The sequence below is a fragment of the Protomyctophum bolini genome, assembly GCF_963924005.1.
Source record: "Protomyctophum bolini genome assembly, chromosome: 13".
Lineage (NCBI taxonomy): Eukaryota > Metazoa > Chordata > Actinopteri > Myctophiformes > Myctophidae > Protomyctophum > Protomyctophum bolini.
Genome location: NC_137874.1, coordinates 5940925 through 5963779, shown reverse-complemented (window position 1 = coordinate 5963779; position 22855 = coordinate 5940925). Strand labels below are relative to the sequence as shown.

Genomic DNA, 22855 nt, shown 5'->3' with positions numbered 1-22855 from the left:
GATATAAATGCTGCCATTATAACCACAATCCTCTCAAATTATCTTCATTCCAGCTCATTGTATTAATTAACCTGTGTTTTGTTTTTTGTCTTTTCAGAATGCTGGTATCGATTGGTGAATCTTTTGGGGTACGTGCCTATTATTATTATTATGTGTATTCTGCAACATACAGTTATTTTATTCACCTGCTCTGCTAAAAGTATTTTTCCCATTGTTTTTATTTTATTTTAATTCGTTATTTGTTTTTCTCCACGTTGCAGCTGTCCAATCGGTTCCAGAAGATCAACCAGATGGTGAGCAGCGGCGAACGCTCCTTCAAGAGGATCCTGGACCTCGGCGCGTCCCCCAAGCCCCTGAAGAGGCTGCGCTTCGACATGGAAGGCCAGGACGAAGCCGACGGCAGGTTGGTTACGAAAAATGGTCCTCAAGGCCTGCCCCGCATGTTCACACTGGTGCTTTGTGATGTGGTGTCCTTCATTGTTTGTTTTTGGATCAACATTGTCAGTTAGTTTTCCACAAAGTATTGTTGTATGTACAGTACAGAGCGGTACAGTGACTGAGTGATAAATAGGTCATCGTCACGTTATAAATATCTATTTTTTTCTTTTGTTCTATGCACCAGAAGGCTGGTATCGATTGGTTGGTTGGTTACGAAAGGGTCTCATGGAAATGGTTTCATACAAAAGGGTCCTCGTGGCTTCAAGGCCTGCCTGCATGTTGTTCACTCACTGGTGCTTTGTGATGGGGTGTCTTCATTGTCTGTTTATGGATCAACATTGTCAGTTCGGTACAGTGACTGAGTGATAAATATAGGTCATCCTTTGTTATCAATATCTATTGTTTTGCTCTATGCACCTTACACTTGACACCTTACACTTGACCGTGGCTACTATAAAATAATTATTGTTCTAATAATAATACCGTAATACACTTTATTTATAAAACAAAGTGCTCTTCATGAAACAAAAGATATTATCCAAAAAAAAAATTATAGTAATAAAATAAAATGATGACATAGCGTGAGAGGAATAAAAACATTAAAGGGACACTTCACCCTTTTTGCAAAAAAATATATGTTAATGACGTTTAGAAGCTTTAGAACACTCTCCTGGGGGTCTTTATGTGTGTAATATGTGGTTTTAGATATTTTAGATTGTAGCAGTGAGCCTGTTGTCTCTGATGTCATGGACACTGGGCTCACTTCCTTCCTGGACTACATGTCTCAGTAAGACAGCTCTCCCCCCTATCCACAAGGAGGAGCAGTGCACCAAAGAATTATGGGAATTGTAGTCCAGGAAGGTAGTGAGACCAGTGTCCATGACATCAGCGACAACAGGCTCACTGCTACAATCTAAAATATCTAAAACCACATATTACACACATAAATACCCCCAGGAAAGTGATCTAAAGCTTCTAAACGTCATTAACATATTTCTTTTGCAAAAAGGGTGAAGTGTCCCTTTAAGGCATCAAACAATCCAAATTTTGAAATACTTTAATTTTTACAGAAAGTTATTTAACAAGCATGAGCTCCTCCGGTTTCTCATTCAAGAGCGGAGGTGTACTGACAGCAAAGTCAACCCAGGAACAACCGGCAGGTTCAGTAAAAATCAGTGTAGAAAAGTGAAAATAGGACTATTATGCTCTCTCGTCCTGGTTTTAGTTATTGCAACAGCATTCGGTACAATTTGGAAACATAGTCAAAGTGGGTTTTTTTGTTTTTGTTGCTTACATAGTTACTTACTAGAGACTTCCAGAGTTCTTTTTGGTCATTTGCGTTCTGTTTTAGAGTATGTGATACCAGGTGTATCCTAGCCTCTGTTCTACAGTATGTGATACCAGGTGTATCCTATAGTCTCTGTTTTACAGTATGTGATACCAGGTGTATCCTAGCCTCTGTTCTACAGTATGTGATACCAGGTGTATCCTATAGTCTCTGTTTTAGAGTATGTGATACCAGGTGTATCCTAGTCTCTGTTCTACAGTATGTGATACCAGGTGTATCCTAGCCTCTGTTCTACAGTATGTGATACCAGGTGTATCCTAGCCTCTGTTCTACAGTATGTGATACCAGGTGTATCCTAGTCTCTGTTCTACAGTATGTGATACCAGGTGTATCCTAGTCTCTGTTCTACAGTATGTGATACCAGGTGTATCCTAGCCTCTGTTCTACAGTATGTGATACCAGGTGTATCCTAGTCTCTGTTCTACAGTATGTGATACCAGGTGTATCCTAGTCTCTGTTCTACAGTATGTGATACCAGGTGTATCCTAGTCTCTGTTCTACAGTATGTGATACCAGGTGTATCCTAGCCTCTGTTCTACAGTATGTGATACCAGGTGTATCCTAGCCTCTGTTCTACAGTATGTGATACCAGGTGTATCCTATAGTCTCTGTTCTACAGTATGTGATACCAGGTGTATCCTATAGTCTCTGTTCTACAGTATGTGATACCAGGTGTATCCTAGTCTCTTGGTGTATGCTTGGAGATTCCGCCTCCAGGTGTGTGTTTTCTTTTGGTCGACCTCTTTTTCTCTTCTTTTTGCTTAAGGCGAGACACCCCAGGTGAATAGGGAAAGTTAAATAATAGCTATAACAATGAAACTTCTCCAGTTGATTACTTTTCTGAAATGATATGTTTAAATATGCAAATTAGGCATTATATGCGCTAATTTGCATACATTTCGGGACGATAAATCTGAAGATCGGATAAAGCCAGGTTCAAAATGTATCATTTCATTTTGTTGACACATTAGAGACAAAGAAAATTACAGACAGGATTTTTGATATCTCTAAAATAGTGTCAACAGGCATAAAAAACCCAATTTTCGGCATGTTTTTAGGTATAAAATGTGATGTCAATCAGGCTGTGAATGATATATCAACAAATCCATCTGTAAATGTCTGCGGAATATAGTTATGAATAAGACTGGAACGTTTGGTGTATGTGAGTTCAACTGAAGTGGAGATTCTTTGTTTCCAGGTATGAGGAAAACTCATTTTGAGAAAGATTTGTATTGTAAAATTCCAAAACGTTTTATTTGAAGCCACTATTTTGAGACAAAATATATCATCCAAACCTTGGCAACAACATATAATGGCATATATCATTTGAAAGGTCTGGACCTCGAGCTGACTGTGGTCTGATCCAAATATGGTCACTTCCTTTGTACCAACAACCAATCATGAAAATAGAGATGGTTGATTTTCACCCAGAAAAACGAGCCGTCATTGGCTAAAATAAACTATCAAAATAAACACATCTAAATCTGTATTGTGTATTTTGCTTTAGTTTGAAAGAAAACATGTTTAGGAAGCAAAATAGCAAAAAAAAAGAAGAAAATCACGATTTCACCTGTAGTGTCTCGCCTTAAGACATGTCAAAACACCACGGCAATGTTTGTTAATGTGGCTATTGACGGCAATGTCTTGGCAACGGTTGAATAAAGAACCAAGTAATGACTACATTTGAGTGATCTGGGCCAGAATTTCAGTTTTATTCAATTTAATTAAATATGTCATATCCAGTCTTCCATGAATATCTCCTAGATAATGAATTCAACTTCACTGGAAGACATACTTGCTGTCTACTTACTGCCCGATGCTGCACTTGGCTTGGTGTTAGCATTATGCTATGCTTTAGCTATTGAAAAATAGCAGATCTACGAGCTTGTAGGTCTGCTATTTTTGAAAAATCGAAGAACGACTGACATAGAAACATAGCTTTTTCTAAGGGGCACGGTGGCACAGTTGGTAGTGCTGTCGCCTCACAGCTAGAAGGTCCTGGGTTCGATTCCCGCTTGGGACGCTGTGGGTGCTGGCGGCGTGTTTCCTCCTCCTCCATCAGTGCCCATACCCGAAGGCGGGGTTGGCGAAAGGGCCTTTCTGTGTGGAGTTTGCATGTTCTCCCCGTGTCCCCTAGGGTAGGTAGTGGTACCCTCACAAAAAACATGCAGTAATCCTGGTCACTAAACTGCCTCCCCCTGGCCACCCGGGGCACATGATGGAGGGGAAAGGATCTGGTTGGAATAACGTGTTCCTTCCACGCGCTACGTCCAACCAGGGAAACTCCCCCCCTGTCAGGTGTAAAGGAGCAACTTGGACACTCAGGCATGAAGGAAGCATGAGTTCAAGTCCGTTGCTCTCCCCATGTCCCCCCATATATGGGGACTAGGTTGGTGGAGGGTGTGTAGAGCCCAGGATCACATTAGATGATTGACACAGGGGTGAAAATGTGTTACAAAATCGTGGGATACAAAATATATTAAAAAAAACCAAAAAAGTCTGGGACAGGGACAGATACAGAAGATGGGGAGATTAGAAATTGAATGCAAATTAGGAGCAACTAATTTACACATCTTTAAGTCTGATGTTTTTAAACTCTTGTGCCCACATTATTGTACATGCAGAAATTCTCATTCTCAAGAGGTTCTTGTTAGTGAAGTATACTTAAAATAATGTTAATATTATTATATACTGTATTGCTGACATCTTTGTTTCTTTTTTTCTTTTTTTTTTACAGCAAAACTGGTGGAGATTCTACAATGATACAGAAGCTTGCAGAGATTAGTAAGTGTTTTAGAGACCATTTTGACCTCTAGCGCCCTCTGCTGGGAACTGCTGTACCCAGTGCAGTGTTTTGTGAGCTGCTGTTCTCTCAACTCAAAGAGTTATTTAGAGCACATTTACAACAACCAGAGGTTGAACAAAGTGCTATACAACAGTGATAGTTATAGTTTATGAACCAAATGGACCCTTATAAGTCTAAGTCTGAATTTCATTTGTACACTCTCAGAGTTAAATGAACATTGATTTTACAATATAACATGGGATCTCTGAGATAGAAATGCCATTAAATAGGGGTCTGTAGACTAATGCATGTCAAGACTGGGGGGGGTCCTTGAAATGAAACGGGTTGAGAATCACTGCGAGAGCCGTAAAAACCTTCTCTTATGGGGGTGAGGGGGTCCCTGTCTCTTCAAATGGGGGTCCGCGGGCCAATTTGTGTCAATTTGGGGGTCCTTGACATGAAAAGGTTTGGGAACCAGTGCATATACAATGTCAGAATAACAACTAAACAGACAAAATACAAAAGAAAAGCAGATTAAAATATTATATTCCACTGACAATGTGCATGTTGGATGACTAATGTGGCACCATATCTAACCAGATTAATTTTACTTTTATTCATTTATAATATTTGGGGAAATCCACCTAGCACACAAATGGTAATCAAAATAAAATGCAATCATTTATTTTTGTATCTATTGTATTTGTTTTTGTTTTTGCAAAAAGCCTGAAACCAGGATCTATCAGTAAGTCACAACCATGGGCCATAATAAGTTGTGGCATTGTGCCATATTATAGGGCAAAATACATCACGAGTATGAATTATTATTAATAACTATGAATTATGCATTATATTGGGTGGAACTACATCCTCTTTATAGGTAGGTACAAGCATGATTCCTTAACCCATTTAGAACTTTAAAAGGGCCTCTAAATCATGACAGTTTTCTGAAATACCATTGTTTCTATATCCGTGGTGCTCAATATTTCAAGTCAAGGACCACAAAAATGATATGTAATATGCTGCCGACCCCCATCTGAAAATATGTTGTTCCAGGCAGGGACTCCCAAGAAGCAAAGATTTGAGTTAAAAACGTTGACTCTGTAACCATATTAAAAGACTTGCAGATAGCAGACCTACAAGCTCATAGTGCCGCGCTATGAGCTTATAGATCTGCTATTTTCCAATAGCAAAAGTATAACACAATGCTCAAAACACCAAAGGGAGTTCCAGGACGTCCAGGATGGGTTTTTTTAACGACGATGACGTGATTTATATTTTCAATTAGGTTCCACTCGAAGTCGCATGCAGGAGCAGAAGATGAAAGAGGATGCTGAATCGAGGAAGGAGTGACGGCGTCCTCACCGAACGAACGGACATTTTTGGCAGTATACTGTTGTTTTTAACCACACCATGAATCCTGGTTTCTCCGTGTCTTCCCATGAAGTAAAGTAGGAAAAAGAATAAGGAAGGAAAACAAAACAAAAAACATTTGGTGTAGATTTTAGTTAAAGCTTAACGTGTTTCTGTGAGCAAATTTCTTTCGCAGAACTATATGTGTATATAGAGAACCTGTTTTGTTTATGCATAGTCATACAGTACATACTCATATAGTTTTAAATTGAGTTTTGGGTTTTTCTTTTTTTTTACCATTCATTCGTTTGGATTTGCAGTGTTGCAGTGACCATGTTTTAGACTAGAGAGAGAGAGAGAGAGAGGAACTTTAATTTGTGAATATATTCTGTGAGAAATGATTATCACGTCATGCTTTTATTTCAGGAATGTTCTCTTGCTCCGTTTTGTCCAGTCATCCCTCTGGTGTCGTGTGGAACTGCTGACTTACTGTGACGTGATGACTAAACTCAAATGTTCCAGTCCGTGTGTGAAATAAGGATTATATCGATTTATCTTTTGTGTAATATTTCACTTTGGAAGAATGGTCTCATTTTAAATTGCCTACTGTATGTCAGTTGTTGAAGTCGACAGTCGACCGCCGCCACGCGGTCAATGCTAATGTTTAGGCTTTCGTAACGATACGGTAACACAAAATTCTAAATACGGTAAGTGCATGGCTATTGGCTAATGGTGCTCTAGTGATCCACACGTATCTGTTGACTGCTCCATGAACTCCACAGGCACAACGTCAAAAAGGTCCTCATTTCTTGAATGCATTCTCATTCAGTTACATTGCTGTTTAGTTAGTTATTCACTTTGGTATCGTTTTTTTTTATTGTTTTAGTATTTATAACGGACACAAGAACTCTCCCAGTAACTAGTAAAGTTGTCGACGTATTGGCTGAGTTTTAAGGGATTTTGTCTAAAATGTGGATTGGCTGTTGAAAATTTTCCCGTTTTCTTATTTCGTCCATTTGAAAAAGTCATATTGTTAAAAAAAAAAAAAAGAAAAAGTCGTAGGTTAGTAAGATATTTTACCAAAGTGAAATGTTCCCTTAAATGTGCTTAATATGTCAGAGTTTTATTGAAGTAGCAGTTTGAAGAATGTAATAAATAATTCATAGAAGATTAATTTAAATGTGTTGGTACTTGATTGCAGAGGGAGGACGCTGCATTGCATGTCCTTTTTTTTCTTGACTTTTGCTAATCCACAGACTCGGTTATTTCCTTGCGCTATTCTCCCTATACATGCAGACCATATTCAATCGGGATCAATTAGTCGATGAGTTGGAACACCTGATAAATCTCATCTGTTGGAAGTTGTGAACTTGTGACTGATTCAGCATTCACTCTAGAACTACAATCATATTTTACCTGTGTCGTTGTTGCCCAACTTTATATTTGTAAATAAATGTGAAACCCAATGCTTTGTGTCTTCCATTATGAGCCATCATTGATGTCTTGCTATAGTACTACGGTAACCCACTGTAACTGTTGTAATAGTTGTTTTTTGTGAATGCTGTAAATCCCTAATCTATAGGCATGGTCTTCCTACAGAGGCTTTCGGGGAAAGTGCATGACCTGCAGCTGGCTCGAAAACAAACCTAAAAGATGAATTTTAAATGGTAACCCGACCGCTCCATGTTTATTTCACCGTTGCGTTGTGAACGTATTTCCTTGAACGCCTCCGGGGAATAACGGCAGCTGCTGCTGAGACGGTAACAGCTACCTTAATTGTATCGTCAAGTGTTTCCTTTGGGAAATTGGGGAAGGGCAGAGTTGAATCCTGTTTGAGTTTAGGGGGGCCAGGCCAAGCGTGAAACATGCGGTTACATTTTAATTGGCCCCCCGGCCACCTGGGAGTGGAGATGTGTTATTTGGTTTGTGGGTTATGATGATTCCATGCATGGTCTGGAACAGTCAACGACTAGCACATGAACACAGTGCTCCGTCCATAGTGTTTTAGTTGGTGATAACCTACTTAATAGTTTCATCTACTCGGCTGAGTGATGCTGTTTTGAGTTTCGGAAACACCACACGGATCCGTAGGCCTACTGTTAATTGACGATGGAAAACCTCTCGGTAAGCATAATATTTATTTGTATACAATGGCATTAATTGATATTTATATGAGATGCATATTCCAGCTGTTCTTTAAATGAATGAATGAGTAGTTTTAAATTATTTGATTTAGTTCATTCATAGTGTTGAAATAAATGTAATTAGTTTAAAGTCATTTTAGTAATCTAAAAAGTTGTTTTGGTATAGTTTTGGTTGATTGATGGCTGATTTTACACTTTGTTGCATGCAGATAATAGCTGATATACTTGACTATGGACAATGTTTCAGATTTTTCTTTACGATTAATATATAGAGATTGTTTTACAGTGTGTACATGTCATCATTATAGTTAACAAACAATGACTTAATTACATTGGAAGTTGCCGTTCTTTCCCTAATATATCAAATGTTCAATTTGTTAATTCAACGTGACAAAATATTGTCCCTTTTGTGCTTATCCTTCGTTCGTCGTTGTTGTTATTCCAAGCCAGAAGAATGGCGCGAGATCGTGAGCAAGAAGATGAAGTTCCCTCCGGAGCTCAAGAGCGCCATCCAGGAGGGCAAAGTGGAGCGGATCAACCGGCTGCTGCAGACCGGCGACGGCATCATCCGTCAGCTGGACGACGCCGAAGACCGCCAGTGGAGGGAGGCGCTCAACCTGTCCATCCGCCTGGGCAGCGAGGACGCCATGGTGGCGCTCCTGCTAGGGGTCAAGTTCGACTTCCGACAGATCCACGAGGCGCTGCTGGTGGCCGTGGACACCAACCAGCCCAGGGTGGTGAAGCGCCTGCTGGACCGGCTGGACCTGGAGAAGAGCAACAAGGTGGACGTGCGCTCCTTCTCCCAGGCCATCTTCGACAGCTCCATCGACAACTCCCAGTTCGCCCCCGGCGTGACGCCGCTCACCCTGGCCTGCCAGAAGGACCTGTACGAGATCGTCACCATGCTCTCCAAGAAGGGCCACTCCATCCCGCTGCCGCACAAGATCTCCTGCAACTGCCTGGAGTGTCGGAACGGCCGGCAGTACGACCTGCTCAAGTTCTCCCTGTCGCGCATCAACACCTACCGCGGCATTGCCAGCCGCGCCCACATGTGCATCACGTCCGAGGACGCCATGCTGCAGGCGTTCACCCTCAGCAGGGTGCTGCGCAAGCTCGCCAAGAAGGAGCCGGAGTTCAAGGTCTGACACTGTTTTATAAGTTCCCGTTCTGACCTGAGATCAGATTCATCCAGTGGACACACGCTGGTCTGATTAACCCATTCTGACCTGAGATCAGATTCTAAAAATGTCAGTCGTTCTTTCGATTTTTCAAAAATAGCAGACCTACAGGCTCGTAGCGCGCCACTGAGCTTGTAGATCTGCTATTTTTCAATAGCTAAAGCATGACATGATTCTAACACCAAAATGGTTTCTCGTTCAGAATGGGTTAACCCATTTTGGACTGAGGCCGATTTTGCAAATCTTGATAGTTTTCTTGGAAAAACCTATGTTTCTACGTCAGTGGTTCTCAAACTATATCATGGCGAGGACCCCTAGAATTAAATATGTATTTGGCCGCCGACCCCCAGCTGAAAATATTTTGTTCCAGGGACTCCCTGGACACAAAGATTTGAGTTAAAACTTTTGCTCTGAAAGAATATACTGTATATATTCCAAGATTTGCGCCACATTTGCGCGATCTTTCAAAAATAGCAGACCTATACATAGTTCATAGAGCGAGCGGCACTCGGTGAGCTTGTAGATCTGGTATTATTCGACGGCTAAAGCATAACGTAATGCTTAAAGGTAGAGTAAGTGATTTCACTTAATTCAAATATCACTTATTTTTTTGTTTTGTTGTGATAATCCTCTCTACTATAGAGTGTGCTGACCATATAAGGAGTTCCTCCCTGTCCCCAGTTAACCCCTGGGGGTCAAAAAACCTTAGGTTTCGTTTTTGACTCTCTATCCTGATTGGACGAAGGCTTAGGTCCCACAGCCAAAAACGAAACCTAAGGTTTTTTGAGTGAAATCACTTACTCTACCTTTAAAACACCAAAAGGGGTTCCCGAAAACCAGTTTCCTTGCATGGATTTGAATTTTGGCCATTTTAATAGAAATACTGAGTAATTTGATGATTTAATATGTTCTGGTATACCCGTTTCCTATAAAAGCCTGATTATCTGGGCCTGGAGCTGGTCTGCGAGGAGTTTGCTGTGGAACTCCTGGGAATGTGCCGGAACCAGAGTGAAGTGACGACCATACTGAACAGCTACGGGATCACGACCAACGACGACGCGGAGGAAACCCAGGAAAGCCAGGCTTTTGAAAAGGGCATACCCTCCCTGTCACGTCTCCGGCTCGCTGTGAAGTACAACCACAAGCAGGTATATAGTGAAGGAAACATATACCTGTATATGTTATATTATTAACCCATTTTGACCTGGGAACGATTCTATACAAATGTCTTCTAAATCCTGAGAGTTTCCTGAAAAACCCTATATGTTTCCATGTCAGTCGTTCTCAAACATTTTCATGTCGTCGTCGTCGTCCCCCCCCCCCCCCGAAGCAAAGATTTGAGTTAAAATACACTTGAAAACATATTTTCACACGTTTTTCAAAAATAGCAGACCTACAAGCTCGTAGCACGCCACTCGGTGGCGTGCTATGAGCTTGTAGATCTGCTATTTTTCAATAGCTAAATTATAACATAATGTTTAAAACACTATGCCAAAAATGGGTTAAGAAACCACAAAGCAAATGTCGACATGAAAAAACCCTTTAAACATTCATTTTTACACGATGTATAACTGCAATGTCTTTTTGAGTGGTGCTATAGCCACTCCTACAGCCAGGGACAATGTGTGTCCCTGGCTGGCCGCGGGTCTGTCCGTCCGAGTACGGAAATTGTGTTTGTTGACCACTAAGTGTCACTGTTGCGTAGCCTAACACACACACACACACACACACACACACACACACACACAGATGCCACTGGTTACAATACCCAGTCATACACATGCATGCAGAGGAATAATAGTCTTCTTTCTTCTTAATGCATCGCTCTTCCGTGGTTTGTGTGACTGTGTGTGCATGTTTTGGTTTTGCAGTTCGTGGCCCATCCGATCTGCCAGCAGGTGTTGTCCTCTATCTGGTGTGGAAACCTGTCGGGCTGGAGGGGCAGCAGAACCGCCTGGAAGCTTCTGGTCTCGTTGGGAATCTTTTTCACCATGCCTCTGCTCAGCCTCATCTACTGGATAGCACCCAAGTCCAGGGTAAGATTTGGGATGGCTTGTGTGTTTGTTTAGATGGAAGAGTATAGCTCTTGTTCTTGTGTATTTCCCAGTGAGCTGTGACACGCACATTGTAGACATATTATAACCATTGACCGTGTTGTTCCTCAACCTTGATGTTCTTTGTTGTTGTGTTCACCAAGCTGGGAAAGATCCTCAAGATTCCTGTGATCAAGTTCCTCCTCCACGCCGCGTCGTACCTGTGGTTCCTCATCACGCTGCTCGGGGAGTCGATAACCATGGAGATATATCGAGACAAGTTCGCCTCGCGCGAGCAGACCCTCCTGCACAGCTCGTTCCACATGGTGTGGGTCGTCGGTAGGCCATCTCTCTTCCTATACTATTTGTAGTCCATAGACCATATTCGGACACCGACCATTTTGCTCATCCACGTACTATGATGTTCGCGCCGTCTCACTATAGGGTTCTTCTGGTACGAGTGCAAGGAGGTGTTCCTCGAAGGGCTGCGGAGCTACTTCTGGGACTGGTGGAACTGCCTGGACGTGATGGTTCTCAGCATGTACATCGCCTCCTTCGCGCTGCGCGTGCTCATCATGCTCAAAGGTCACTTCCTCTGCCTGGCTCCTCTGGCTCCTAACATGACGGAAGTGTACGAGGAGTGCGTCTATTTCACTCAAACCGGTGAGAGATAAGATTTGATGGGTTCATTTTTTTTTCCCCCGGCGGCTGCTTTTGCTGGCTTTTGGCGATTGGAAAGTCACTGTATGGAATAATAATAATAATATATATACAATTTATATAGTGCTTTTCTGGGTACCCAAAGTCGCTTTACAGAAAGAAGTACACTAGTACAGACATATTTTATTAGAAAACAATTTAAAAGGTTTAAAAGGTTAAAAACTAGAAATCAAAAGAGGGACAAACAAGAAGGGTGTGTGTGTGTGTGTGTGTGTGTGTGTGTGTGTGTGTGTGTGTGTGTGTGTGTGTGTGTGTGTGTGTGTGTGTGTGTGTGTGTGTGTGTGTGTGTGTGTGTGTGTGTGTGTGTGTGTGTGGGGTTGATGAGTTCAGAGAGGTAGAGAGAGGAATGGACCGTCTCTCATGTGATTCCGTGTTGTGTGTGTGTGTGTGTGTATAATAGACCGCGAGGAGTGGTTTCAGGAAGACCCTCAACTCATAGCAGAGGTTCTGTTCGCGGTGACCAGCATGCTGAGCTTCACCCGCCTGGCGTACATCCTCCCGGCCCATGAGTCTCTGGGGACGCTGCAGATCTCCATCGGGAAGATGATCGACGACATGATGAGGTGATTGAGACCAGCTGGCTTAAAACCCATTTTGGGGTCGGAGAAGAAGAACCCCTTTTGGTGTTTTTTTTAAACATTGTGTTATAATTTAGCTATTGAAAAATAGCAGATATACAAGCTCATAGCGCGCGCTACGAGCTTGTATAGGTCTGCTATACCAAATATCCAAATCATTGGATATATATTGTTACGGTATGAGAATGACTGAACCCAATATGCAAGCCACAAACCAGGAAGGTTCAAAATTAGAGTATTTATTAATATCCAAGGCAGTAACCAACAAAAAGTAGCATCTCCAAAACTCCAAAAATACAAAAAGAACTAAGAAGTCCAAAAAACACACAGAGGAAAACAAACCTGAGGAACACTCGGGAAAGTCCGGAAAACACACTAAGGAATCAACCCTGAGGAACACTCGGGGTAGAATGACAAAAACCAGTAACCAGGAAGAAAGACAATGTTCTGACAGTTTGTGTTTGTGAGGAGTCCAGTTATATAGGGAGCAGGTAATGGGCAAAGTGTTCACAGGTGGGCTGACGAGGCAGTTGGAGACAGGTGAGTGAAGGGACTGAGTGAGTGGAAAGGAAAATGGGAGTGGCCAGGGCTGACATGGTCTGTGGAGAGACAGACCCTAACATATATTTCAGAGCGAACATTTTTAACTAAAACATTTTGCTTCTGGGGCGTCCCTGGAACTACATATTTTGAGATGGGGGGGGGGTCCGTGGCCCAATAGAGATAATTCTGGGGGGTCCTTGACATGAAAAAGGTTGAGCACCACTGACATAGAAACATAGGTTGTTCAGAAAAATGTTTTTATCTATCGACCTCAGTCCAAAATGGGTTAACAGCAATGTAAGGGTGTTGTGCTATAAGGTAATGGTATACCACACTCTTTAATATTGACCTGAAGAAACACCGTATTGATAAATAAACACATTGGACAGTGACTCATAGAGGTGTGATACTACTGTATAATATTGTGCCGTAAAATAGTAAAATGTTATAGTAACTGAGAGTAAAAACGATTAAAAGGTACCTTTTTACTCTCACGGTTACATTAAATGGAGAAATAAAACCCGGCAACCTTTCTTTCTTTTCATTCAGATTCATGTTCATCCTGATGATCATTGGAACAGCCTTCCTCTGTGGCATCAACAACGTCTACGTTCCGTATGTCATCTCTCCACGTCTTGGCAAGTAAGAGAGGTTCAACATTCAATTATTCAAAAAGACCCATTCTGACCTGAGATCAGATTCATACGAGGTTTCCACTGGACACACACTGGTCTGATGAACCCATTCTGACCCGAGATCAGATTCTAAAAAATGTCAGTCGTTCTTTGATTTTTTCAAAAATAGCAGACCTACAAGCTCGTAGCGCGCCACTCGGTGGCGCGCTGTGAGCTTGTAGATCTGCTATTTTTCAATAGCTAAAGCATAACATGATGCTAATACCAAAATGGGTTCCCGTTCAGAATGGGTTAAAAAAATATAAAAACGACATTAATATAATTACATTATCTATCCAGAATTAAAAAAAATAACTAACTGTAAATGAATAAGCACTGATAAATAACCATCACAATAGACAACGTGATGCAAGTGAAAAGGCATGCTTTTTGACTGCACAAAAATAAGCTACAGTAGCCGATGCTATGGAATATCAAACAGTTTGTCGTTCACTGTCACTGCCTGCCGAGGTCATATACCTAATTTGGTCAAGATTGTTACAAATAATAATAATTATTATTATAATGTAATCAAATAAATCAGGTTTCTGCCTATGCAACCTCAATATGTGATTCAAATCTGTATTCATCATTTACGTTTTCATTTTTTTTGTCAAATAGGCTCCTTCCACAAACGTTGCAAACCAGTTATAGCCAATTGATATGGAATATAAAAAGATCTGTAAATGTGAAATGAGTGTGGAATATATAGAGATATGGTACAGCCTTCCCCCTGCGGTTGTTGGAGTTATTACAGTGTTCACGCCTTCAAGAAGAGGCCGAACAAACAGCTCCTCAGTGACTGTAATCCCACAAAGCTCAAGGACTGTCATTCATCCAACATTCAGTTTACACATATACGCCTGACTGAGTAGCTGCAGGTCATTGACAGGCTCTTTGAATGTGTTTTTCTCATAGCCTGTATCTGCTTAAGCTTAATTAAAAGAAAGCGTTACGTGGAGTTATGTCATCAACGAAAGAATCCAGGGATTATTTTAATTGTATGGTTCAGGGGGTAAAAAAAGAGGCTATTTAATTTCATGTTTTGTGTTCACAGCACACCTAACAAAAGACCATTCATATTAAATATTGATGATGATGGTTACATAAAATCGTGTAAACGAGATGCATCTGAGATCTATGTGACTTTGTTAAAGTCGGAAGGCACATTAACCCATTCTGGGCGGGGAAACCCTACTTTTTGTATTTTAACCAAGCATTATGTAATACTTTAGATATCGAGTGGCGCGCCACGAGCTTGTAGGTCTGCTATTTAAGCGTGAAAATGTGGCACAAATATTTGAATATTATAATATTCTTTCAGAAGACCTTTTATTTATTTCGACGTCAGGCCTATAAATAAGTCGAGGAGATGTACTGTAGTTGGCCCTTAGGTGTTTTCATATGTTCTAATATGGCCCCCTTTTGAAAAACGTTTGGACACACCTGCTATAGACCAAAACAAAACGTAAAGCAGGCATATATAGCAGCACCATGATGCTGATTGAAAAAGGTTTGGGGTGAGGGCGTGAGGCGACTTCCCTTTTGGGGTGAGCTCATTAGATTATAACACACCACTGCAGCTGAGAAAATTGTCAGAGCCCACTTTGTCTTGTTGCTTTGACCAAACACTAAGAAGCTCAAATGTTTACCTCGATTTCTTTTTGTTGCAGAAAACAAAACTATTTGTACAAACGGTGTACCTTTTAATAGACAGGGAAATACAGTCAAACTAGTAATTATGCATTATGCACTTCAAGTATAGCCTACTTCCCCAGGGCGGTGGGTAAGAATGTGTTCATCCGCAAACAAACAAAATGAAGGATTTAACAACTGAAAGAATGAATCATTATTAACAGTTAGATTGATTAAAACCCATTCTGGACGGGAACCCCTTTTGGTGTTTTAACTAAGCATTATGTTATGCTTTAGCTATTGAAAAATAGCAGATCTACAAGCTCATAGAGCTACAAGCTTGTAGGTCTGCTATCTTTGAAAAATCGTAAATCTTTGAATATATATTTCAGAGCGAACATTTTTAACTAAAATATTGGCTTCTGGGGCGTCCCTGGAACTACATATTTTCAGTTGGGGGGTCCGTGGCCAAATACAGATAATTCTGGGGGTCCTTGACATGAAGTCCAAAATGGGTTAACAACACTAATCAAGGATAATCATTTCCACCCTTTTCCGATGTAGATTCAACGAGACCTTTCGCTTCCTCTTCTGGACCATGTTTGGCATAGCGGACCAGGACACCGTGGACATGCCCAGCTACGTGGTGGCAGAGTTTGTGGGCAGGATCCTGTACGGCATCTACACCCTGGTCATCGTGATCGTCCTGCTCAACATGCTCATCGCCATGATCACCAACTCTTTCCAGAAGATCGAGGTGAGGGTGCAGGCGTTATCATTTTGTTCACTATATATAAAACTATTTAGCTATTGAAAAATAGCAGATCTACAAGCTCATAGCGCGCCACCGAGTGGCGCGCTACGAGCTTGTAGGTCTGCTATTTTTGAAAAAATCGTTATAATGTGGCGCAAATCATTGAATAATATATTTCAAAGATTTTTAACTCAAATATTTGTTTCTGGGGGGGTCCCTGGAACTACATATTTTGAGATGGGGGTCCGTCGTGGCCCAATAGAGATAATTATGGGGGTCCTTGACATGGAAAGGGTTGAGCACCACTGACATAGAAACATAGGTTTTTCAGATAAACGTTTTTTCATCGACTGTATTTACATTTTCTTGACTATATAAAACTATGACGAAAAGGGTTTGTCGAATACCATTCAAGGCAAATTAAGCTATGATAACATATATTGACAATTTTGTCAACAAATAGAAGTAGAAGACGAGTCATTTACGGTTTGGTTGCGCTCGGGTGCTGTACTCTGAAAATAGCTGATCTACAAGCTCACAAGGCGTAGCAGCGCGGCACGTTGTGAGCTTGTGATTGGCTATATTTTCAGCATGCAACCAAGTGTAAAATCAACCATTAAGACACCATCAACTCCTGCCAAAATAACAGTTTGACTGTCTAAAACTAGACTAAAACTATGACTCAGAATCTCAGATATGACTCAAATTAAATGACATTTTATGCATGACTAAACTAATTCAAGATTTGCCTATCAAAATGGTGGTACTTTGGTGTTTGTGGTTTTGATCTCAGGACGATGCGGACGTCGAGTGGAAGTTTGCCCGGTCAAAGCTGTATCTCAGTTACTTTCGAGAGGGTCTCACTATGCCCGTGCCCTTCAATATCATCCCTTCTCCAAAGGCATTCTATTACCTCATACGGTAAGAAATGTTCAACATTCTCTAGAATTTAATAATTAGAAAATCTTACTAAGGTCAGTTTTAATTATCTCCACCAGGAGTTCAGGGATTTGGCCGTCCGTCCGGCTAAATCAGTGTAATTTCTTTCCAAGAACCAAGAACCTCAATGTTTGATATTTATTAAAGTTGAAGTTGAGTATGTCAAAGTCTTTATTGACCACTTGAACCCAATTGTCCCTATTCTTGGAATGTCATATTAGGCAGTATAATGGCCTAAAATAGATGAACATGTTTTTTTTTTGCTGATATACAAGCTCAACGCGCATTGCAATGTGATGCATTGTGAGCTCGGAGATCGTTTACTTTGCCCAAGAGATTTGGCCCCAGAGCTTGCGCCACCCCGGCCCTTACCCCTTATCCCTAAACTTATTTGCCATTTGTTACTATTTTAAAACATTTTAAAATAGTACAAAGAGCCGATCTACAAGCTAACAACGTGTCGATGTAGATTGGCTAGTTGAACTATTTTTAAATGTTTTAAAATAGTAACAAATGGCAAATAAGTTAAGGGGTAAAGTCCTGGCGCAAATTGGAGCCCTTGGTGTAGAGAGAAAATGCAGGGAGCCAACCTGACCTGAAAATGTATGTTCTGTTTAATAAAGAGCTTGACAGACAGGAACATCCCCGTTACTGAACAAACATTCTAAAGCAATATTTACTATCAGTAAATATCGCTATTAATTTTAGGAACTTTTACTTGAGTAGGGAAGGTAGAGGGTAGTAAAAGGAGGACAGGAACTATTCTAACAATCCTACTTCTATTCCACTACATCCCAGAGGTACTATATCATTACTCCACTACAATTATTTGATATTAGCTAGTTACTAGTTATTTGCAGATTTTAGATTAATAACAAACATGCATTAACCTATTTATTAAGCCCTATTTTTATCCTTTGGATATTACAAGCCCATTGGCCGTACCCTTTCATACCCCAGGCCCACAAGTAAAAGACATTGTTATCACATGACGCCCCATAGCAAAAGATGGAGATGTTTAGCCAATGAATGCGTATGAGAGAGAGGGAGGAAGACGATAGATATTATGTATAACTGGAAATCATAATACCGCGCTACTCTTTCGTGGCTGTGGGTAGAAATGTAACTGTATACATCACTATATCATTAGGCCATGCCTCCTAGCTGGCGGAGATTTGTTCCCCTACCGAATGCACCTTACTAGTTTGTATTTATTTATTTAATTGTATTCATATTTTGTGTTCAAGGGGTATCTTTAGGCGAATATGCTGTTGCTGTAAATGCAAGTCGGAGCCGGATTATCCCGCTCTAAGTGGTATGGTAAGTGTTTTGCTCAAATGCAATGTGTAAGGAATGCTAAAATAACTTGGAATGTAGACTCGCGTCTCTTAAAGTATTCAAGTACTGTCCTTTGATGTCCTTTTACTTTACATTTTTCGATAAACGCTCCTATGCTCCCCAACTAAACAACTGATAGTTATAGGAACAAAATAAATAGACTCTTACAAATGCATACCAAACTGATGGGACGTTTTTTGAGAATCACTGTTTTACATTATCTGTCATATATTTCATGCATTCAGGGTGGTGACTGCGGTCCTGATGAAGGTCAGGCAAATTTCCGGCAGCAGGTGGTCGGGGCTCTGGTTCAGAGATACATTGAGTCGGCGCGCCGTGAGTTTGAGGAGACCAAAAGAAAAGGTAGTGATACGATTTATATCAAGACGTTGCAGTTATAGAATAGTGTGAAAATGTCCTCGGTCAGTGAAACGCCCTTATTTGCAGAGTATACCACAGCAGTGCATGAAAGACATATACTAGATTGATGTGTTCTGTGCTCAAGGGTTCACGCCACCTTTTTGAAAGATAAAGACATGGCGTAGTCGTGTCCAACGCGGTCATTGTAATACAAAAGGCTGACTTGAATCCTGAACCATTTTAGACATAGGAAGGCATTTACCCATTTTGGGGCGGGAACCCCTTTTGGTGTTTCAACTAAGCATTATGTCATATACTTTAGCTATTGAAAAATAGCAGATCTACAAGCTCATAGCGCGCCACCGAGTGGCGCGCTACGAGCTTGTAGGTCTGCTATTTTTGAAAAATCGTTAAAATGTGCCTCAAATCTTTCCGAAAATTGTCATGATAATTTCGACGTCAGGCCTGAATGTCTACTGTGATTATTTCAGATATCGGCAATCGGATCACGGAGCTGAGCAAAGTGATGGGCAGGCTCCACGGAGACATCAAACTGCTGAAGCACGCCCTGGTGGACGAAGGCCACAGCATCGCGCGGCAAGGCTCCACGAAAGAGGGCTCCTCCATCCTGGGCAAATACATCATGGGCGCGAAGAACAACTTCAGGGGCTTCAGGCAAGACGAACACGTGCCTCTCCGGCACCATTCGGAGGACAAGTCGGCACGGGACGAGCACGTCGACGAAGAAAAGGAGGCGTCGGACGAGAAGAAGGAGCGGGGGGTGGACGTCGCAGAGGAGAGGGGGAACGTCGCCGACGCGGGGGGCGGGGACGGAGACGAGGGGTCCGAGCGGGTCACGGCGGACGCCGATGTTGTCAGAATGGAAGAAGGCAGGGTGACGGTGAAGGTGGCAGAGCAGAAGGAGGAGAAGGAGGAAAGCAGTGAGGAAAAGGTAGACAACGGTCAGGGTGAAAAACTCCAAGTTGGGGCCACGGCGGAAGAAGAAGGCGGCGAACGAGGAAGCTCTTCAGAAGCCAATGCAGCGGTCGGCGGAGGAGGAGGAGGTGCGAGTGACAAAAAGTTCGACGTAGCAGTCGCGACGGAGGTAGAGAAAGGGCTCAAAGACGTAGTAGAGCTGAAGGACAAGAAGGTGGAGGGAAAGTGGAAGGCTGGCAGAAAGGAGGACGGTGCAGCGCAGAAGGCTGCGGGCGTGAAGGAGAACGCTGGAACGCCAGGAAACACAAAGGAGGATAGTGTGGCACAGAAGGCCGCAGGCGTGAAGGAGAGCGCTGGAACGCCAGGAAACACAAAGGTGGATAGTGTGGCGCAGAAGGCCGCAGGCGTGAAGGAGAGCGCTGGAACGCCAGGAAACACAAAGAAGGTGGTTCCCTCTCCGACAGGAAGCAGCACCTCCAAGGACACTGGCTTTGGCTCACAGGAAGGGGAGGGCTCTATCGACGGAGCGCTATAGGAAGTCCCTGACCTCGGCAGTTTCTCCACTTAAAGGGACACTATCGCTCTTGTAACGTGCTTTTCTCTTCATTCCTCTACTCTATATATAGGAACGAATGCAATTCGGGGGCCTTTCTCTGTATTCCTACAACACGTTCGCCTAGCTCTTTTCTGAAGTCAAGATCCCTATTTTGCCACAAAGCAAACTAGAAGACTGATCTTCTAAGTTTGATCAGTGTTACAACCCGAAAATCGAACATTAGGGTCAGGGTTTCGGGGTTAGTTGAAAATGGCCATAGTGTCCCTTTAAAAACATGCTTGTCAGGCTGAAGTCAGCTTAGTAATTGGTTTAGAAGGCCATTTAAATCGATAAGCCTGGAACAGCATCGGTGGCAGCGGCGAGGGCTGCCTTGCAGTACGAAATCCATTTCATTAATCAATATTTTTACCCCAAATTACAATAGCGCACAGTAAAGGGAAAACAGTGTATGGTTGAGTACCAAGATCTAATGCTTACAGTTAAAGCTTGGGTTTATCATGTGCTTCCTCTTAAGGTGATGTTGCAATCTCACATGACATTATTCAAGATTGGGTTGAATTGCTGACTAAGTGTTCACCCTATAGTGAATTTTAATACAAATAAAACTTAAAAGAAAATGAACAGTTTTGCTTGTATGTAACTATAATGTTTCAAGGAATCTCAATGCAGTCAGCTCCTAAAACGGTAGGATCAGGAGCAATTCTGTTGCAGTGTCGTGTGTGTGTGTGTGTGTGTGTGTGTGTGTGTGTGTGTGCGCGCGCGCGCGGCAAGAAGACTGACGCTACAGTATCTGCAAGACTCAGCATGCTTTACACTTGCAGTTCCCTGGTGGTTGCAACACCAGCTCATTAATTAATCTCCTGAAGCGTCCCATTTCCCTGCTGCACGACACATTACAGTGGAAAAACAACCTGGCTGGTCTTTATAGTCCATCCTCACAAGTTGCAACATTCAAACATTCAAGCTTTGAATGATGTCAGCCATTTTTAATAGGTGAGTATAAGATGCAGCTGTACAGCACAGACATGTATATCTGGAAATGTCACATGACAATACAGCGTGTGTGGCTGAAGGCCAAGCCGCCTTTAACAGGCTTTGTCTTCATGTAGGAATGAATGTACGTCTCGCAACCAATCACGGCTCATGCTGCTATACACAATACACGTATAAGATTGTGAAGCCGAAAATAGCTATTATGAGTTTATTGATATAGCTATTATACTGTAAGTGCATGACCATCATTCGACAGAGCATAAATGTAAGGAATAAACAACATAGTCTTTACAATCTCTTTGAGACTCTCTCTTTAACGTTAAGAAACACAATGGATATATTTATAGTGGGTGCTACCTTTGAGCAAAGGAGACATTTACTGTCACATTTTATTTAGACTGTTGACTTCGTCATTCAAAGGAAAAGACGGCACTGTTTTTCCTTTATTTTTTGACGATGGGTTCTCAGATTGTACTTTTATTTGACATGACCATAAATAGGCTGTTTTTCAATGCAAGGGTGATGCCATTCCATCCTGTATGCTTAGTAGTTGTAGTAGTAGTAGAGAGAGAGAGAGAGAGAAGTTGTTGCTCTTATATAAAACTACATTTTCTTTGCTTTGTCAGTCTGTCTCCATCCATCCATCCACCCATCCATCTTCAGCCGCTTATTCCCTAGTCGGGTCGCGGGGGCAACAGCTCCACCAGAGAGCTCCAGACTTCCCTCTCCAGAGCAACATTGGTAACTTCCTCCTGGGGGATCCCGAGGCGTTCCAGGGCCAGTGAGTGTCATGTCTCACATCAACACAAGCATTCTACAGTAAGTATAGCTTATACTTGCCACAACAGTAGATGTGGGTCTTTACTCTTATCTGACTATTATCCTTCTCTGTCAAAAAATAATACAGTGTCCTGAGGACATGGCTGTCACACGCACGCAATGTAAATAATCTCCTGTTTGCATTTGTTACGTCATTGCACATCCTTCTACATCATGCATTGTTTGCACTGCAGCAGAAGTTCTGATGTGTTTTGTTAAAAGCCATGAATGAATTTAGGAGGCTGAGAAACGAACACCCACCTGTGTTCTTGACTTATTAGTGGCTTTCTTATTTGTGTACAACTGTATAGCGTCGATACATATTCAACCGGTTTTTTGCAGTCCAAGGAGCTTCCTGTATTATATATATTTTTAAATGATTAGTTCAGGACACTGAGTGAAAAGGTAAGCAACCCTATTGACGTACTAATGACAGACTGAACTGATGTTCAAAACGATCTAACATATTTCCTATGCTACTATCCTAATCATACAATCCTACTATCCTACCATGAAAACCTGTCATTCTATATCCTTTAATCCATTTCTCTCCTCAGTGGGTTGACCATTGGCAAATGCATAGAGTGAATAAGAAGCCAATATTTCCTTTTTTCCTTTAATTTTTTTTTAACTCGATCAAGTCTGTTTATGGTAGTGACTAGTGAAGTGAGTCACAGGAGCAGTCATGGGTTCAGTTGTGTAATTGCGCTCTCTTTCAAGTAGCATGATGC

General features: G+C 41.7%; 2 protein-coding genes across 3 annotated transcripts in view; both read left to right on the top strand.

The window, feature by feature from the left end:
- Window positions 1-7390, top strand: part of rb1 (retinoblastoma 1) — a 37485-nt gene extending 30095 nt beyond the window's left edge. For both annotated transcript variants that reach the window (XM_080780704.1, XM_080780705.1), the window contains 4 exons: window positions 98-128; window positions 261-403; window positions 4524-4570; window positions 5860-7390. In XM_080780704.1, the coding sequence (XP_080636830.1) occupies window positions 98-128; window positions 261-403; window positions 4524-4570; window positions 5860-5924 (286 nt within the window). In that variant the 3' untranslated portion in view covers window positions 5925-7390. The remainder of the gene's footprint in view (window positions 1-97; window positions 129-260; window positions 404-4523; window positions 4571-5859) is intronic.
- A 643-nt stretch (window positions 7391-8033) lies between these two features.
- Window positions 8034-20291, top strand: LOC308327488 (short transient receptor potential channel 2-like; the record flags this gene model as incomplete). The annotated part of the gene is made up of 13 exons (XM_080781009.1): window positions 8034-8048; window positions 8515-9207; window positions 10182-10394; window positions 11118-11282; window positions 11444-11618; window positions 11724-11942; window positions 12400-12562; window positions 13670-13762; window positions 15994-16186; window positions 16977-17104; window positions 18370-18442; window positions 18706-18823; window positions 19312-20291. 13 exons carry the CDS (start codon window positions 8034-8036, stop codon window positions 20289-20291), a joined length of 3228 nt encoding a protein of 1075 aa, XP_080637135.1.
- Window positions 20292-22855: the final 2564 nt, after the last annotated feature.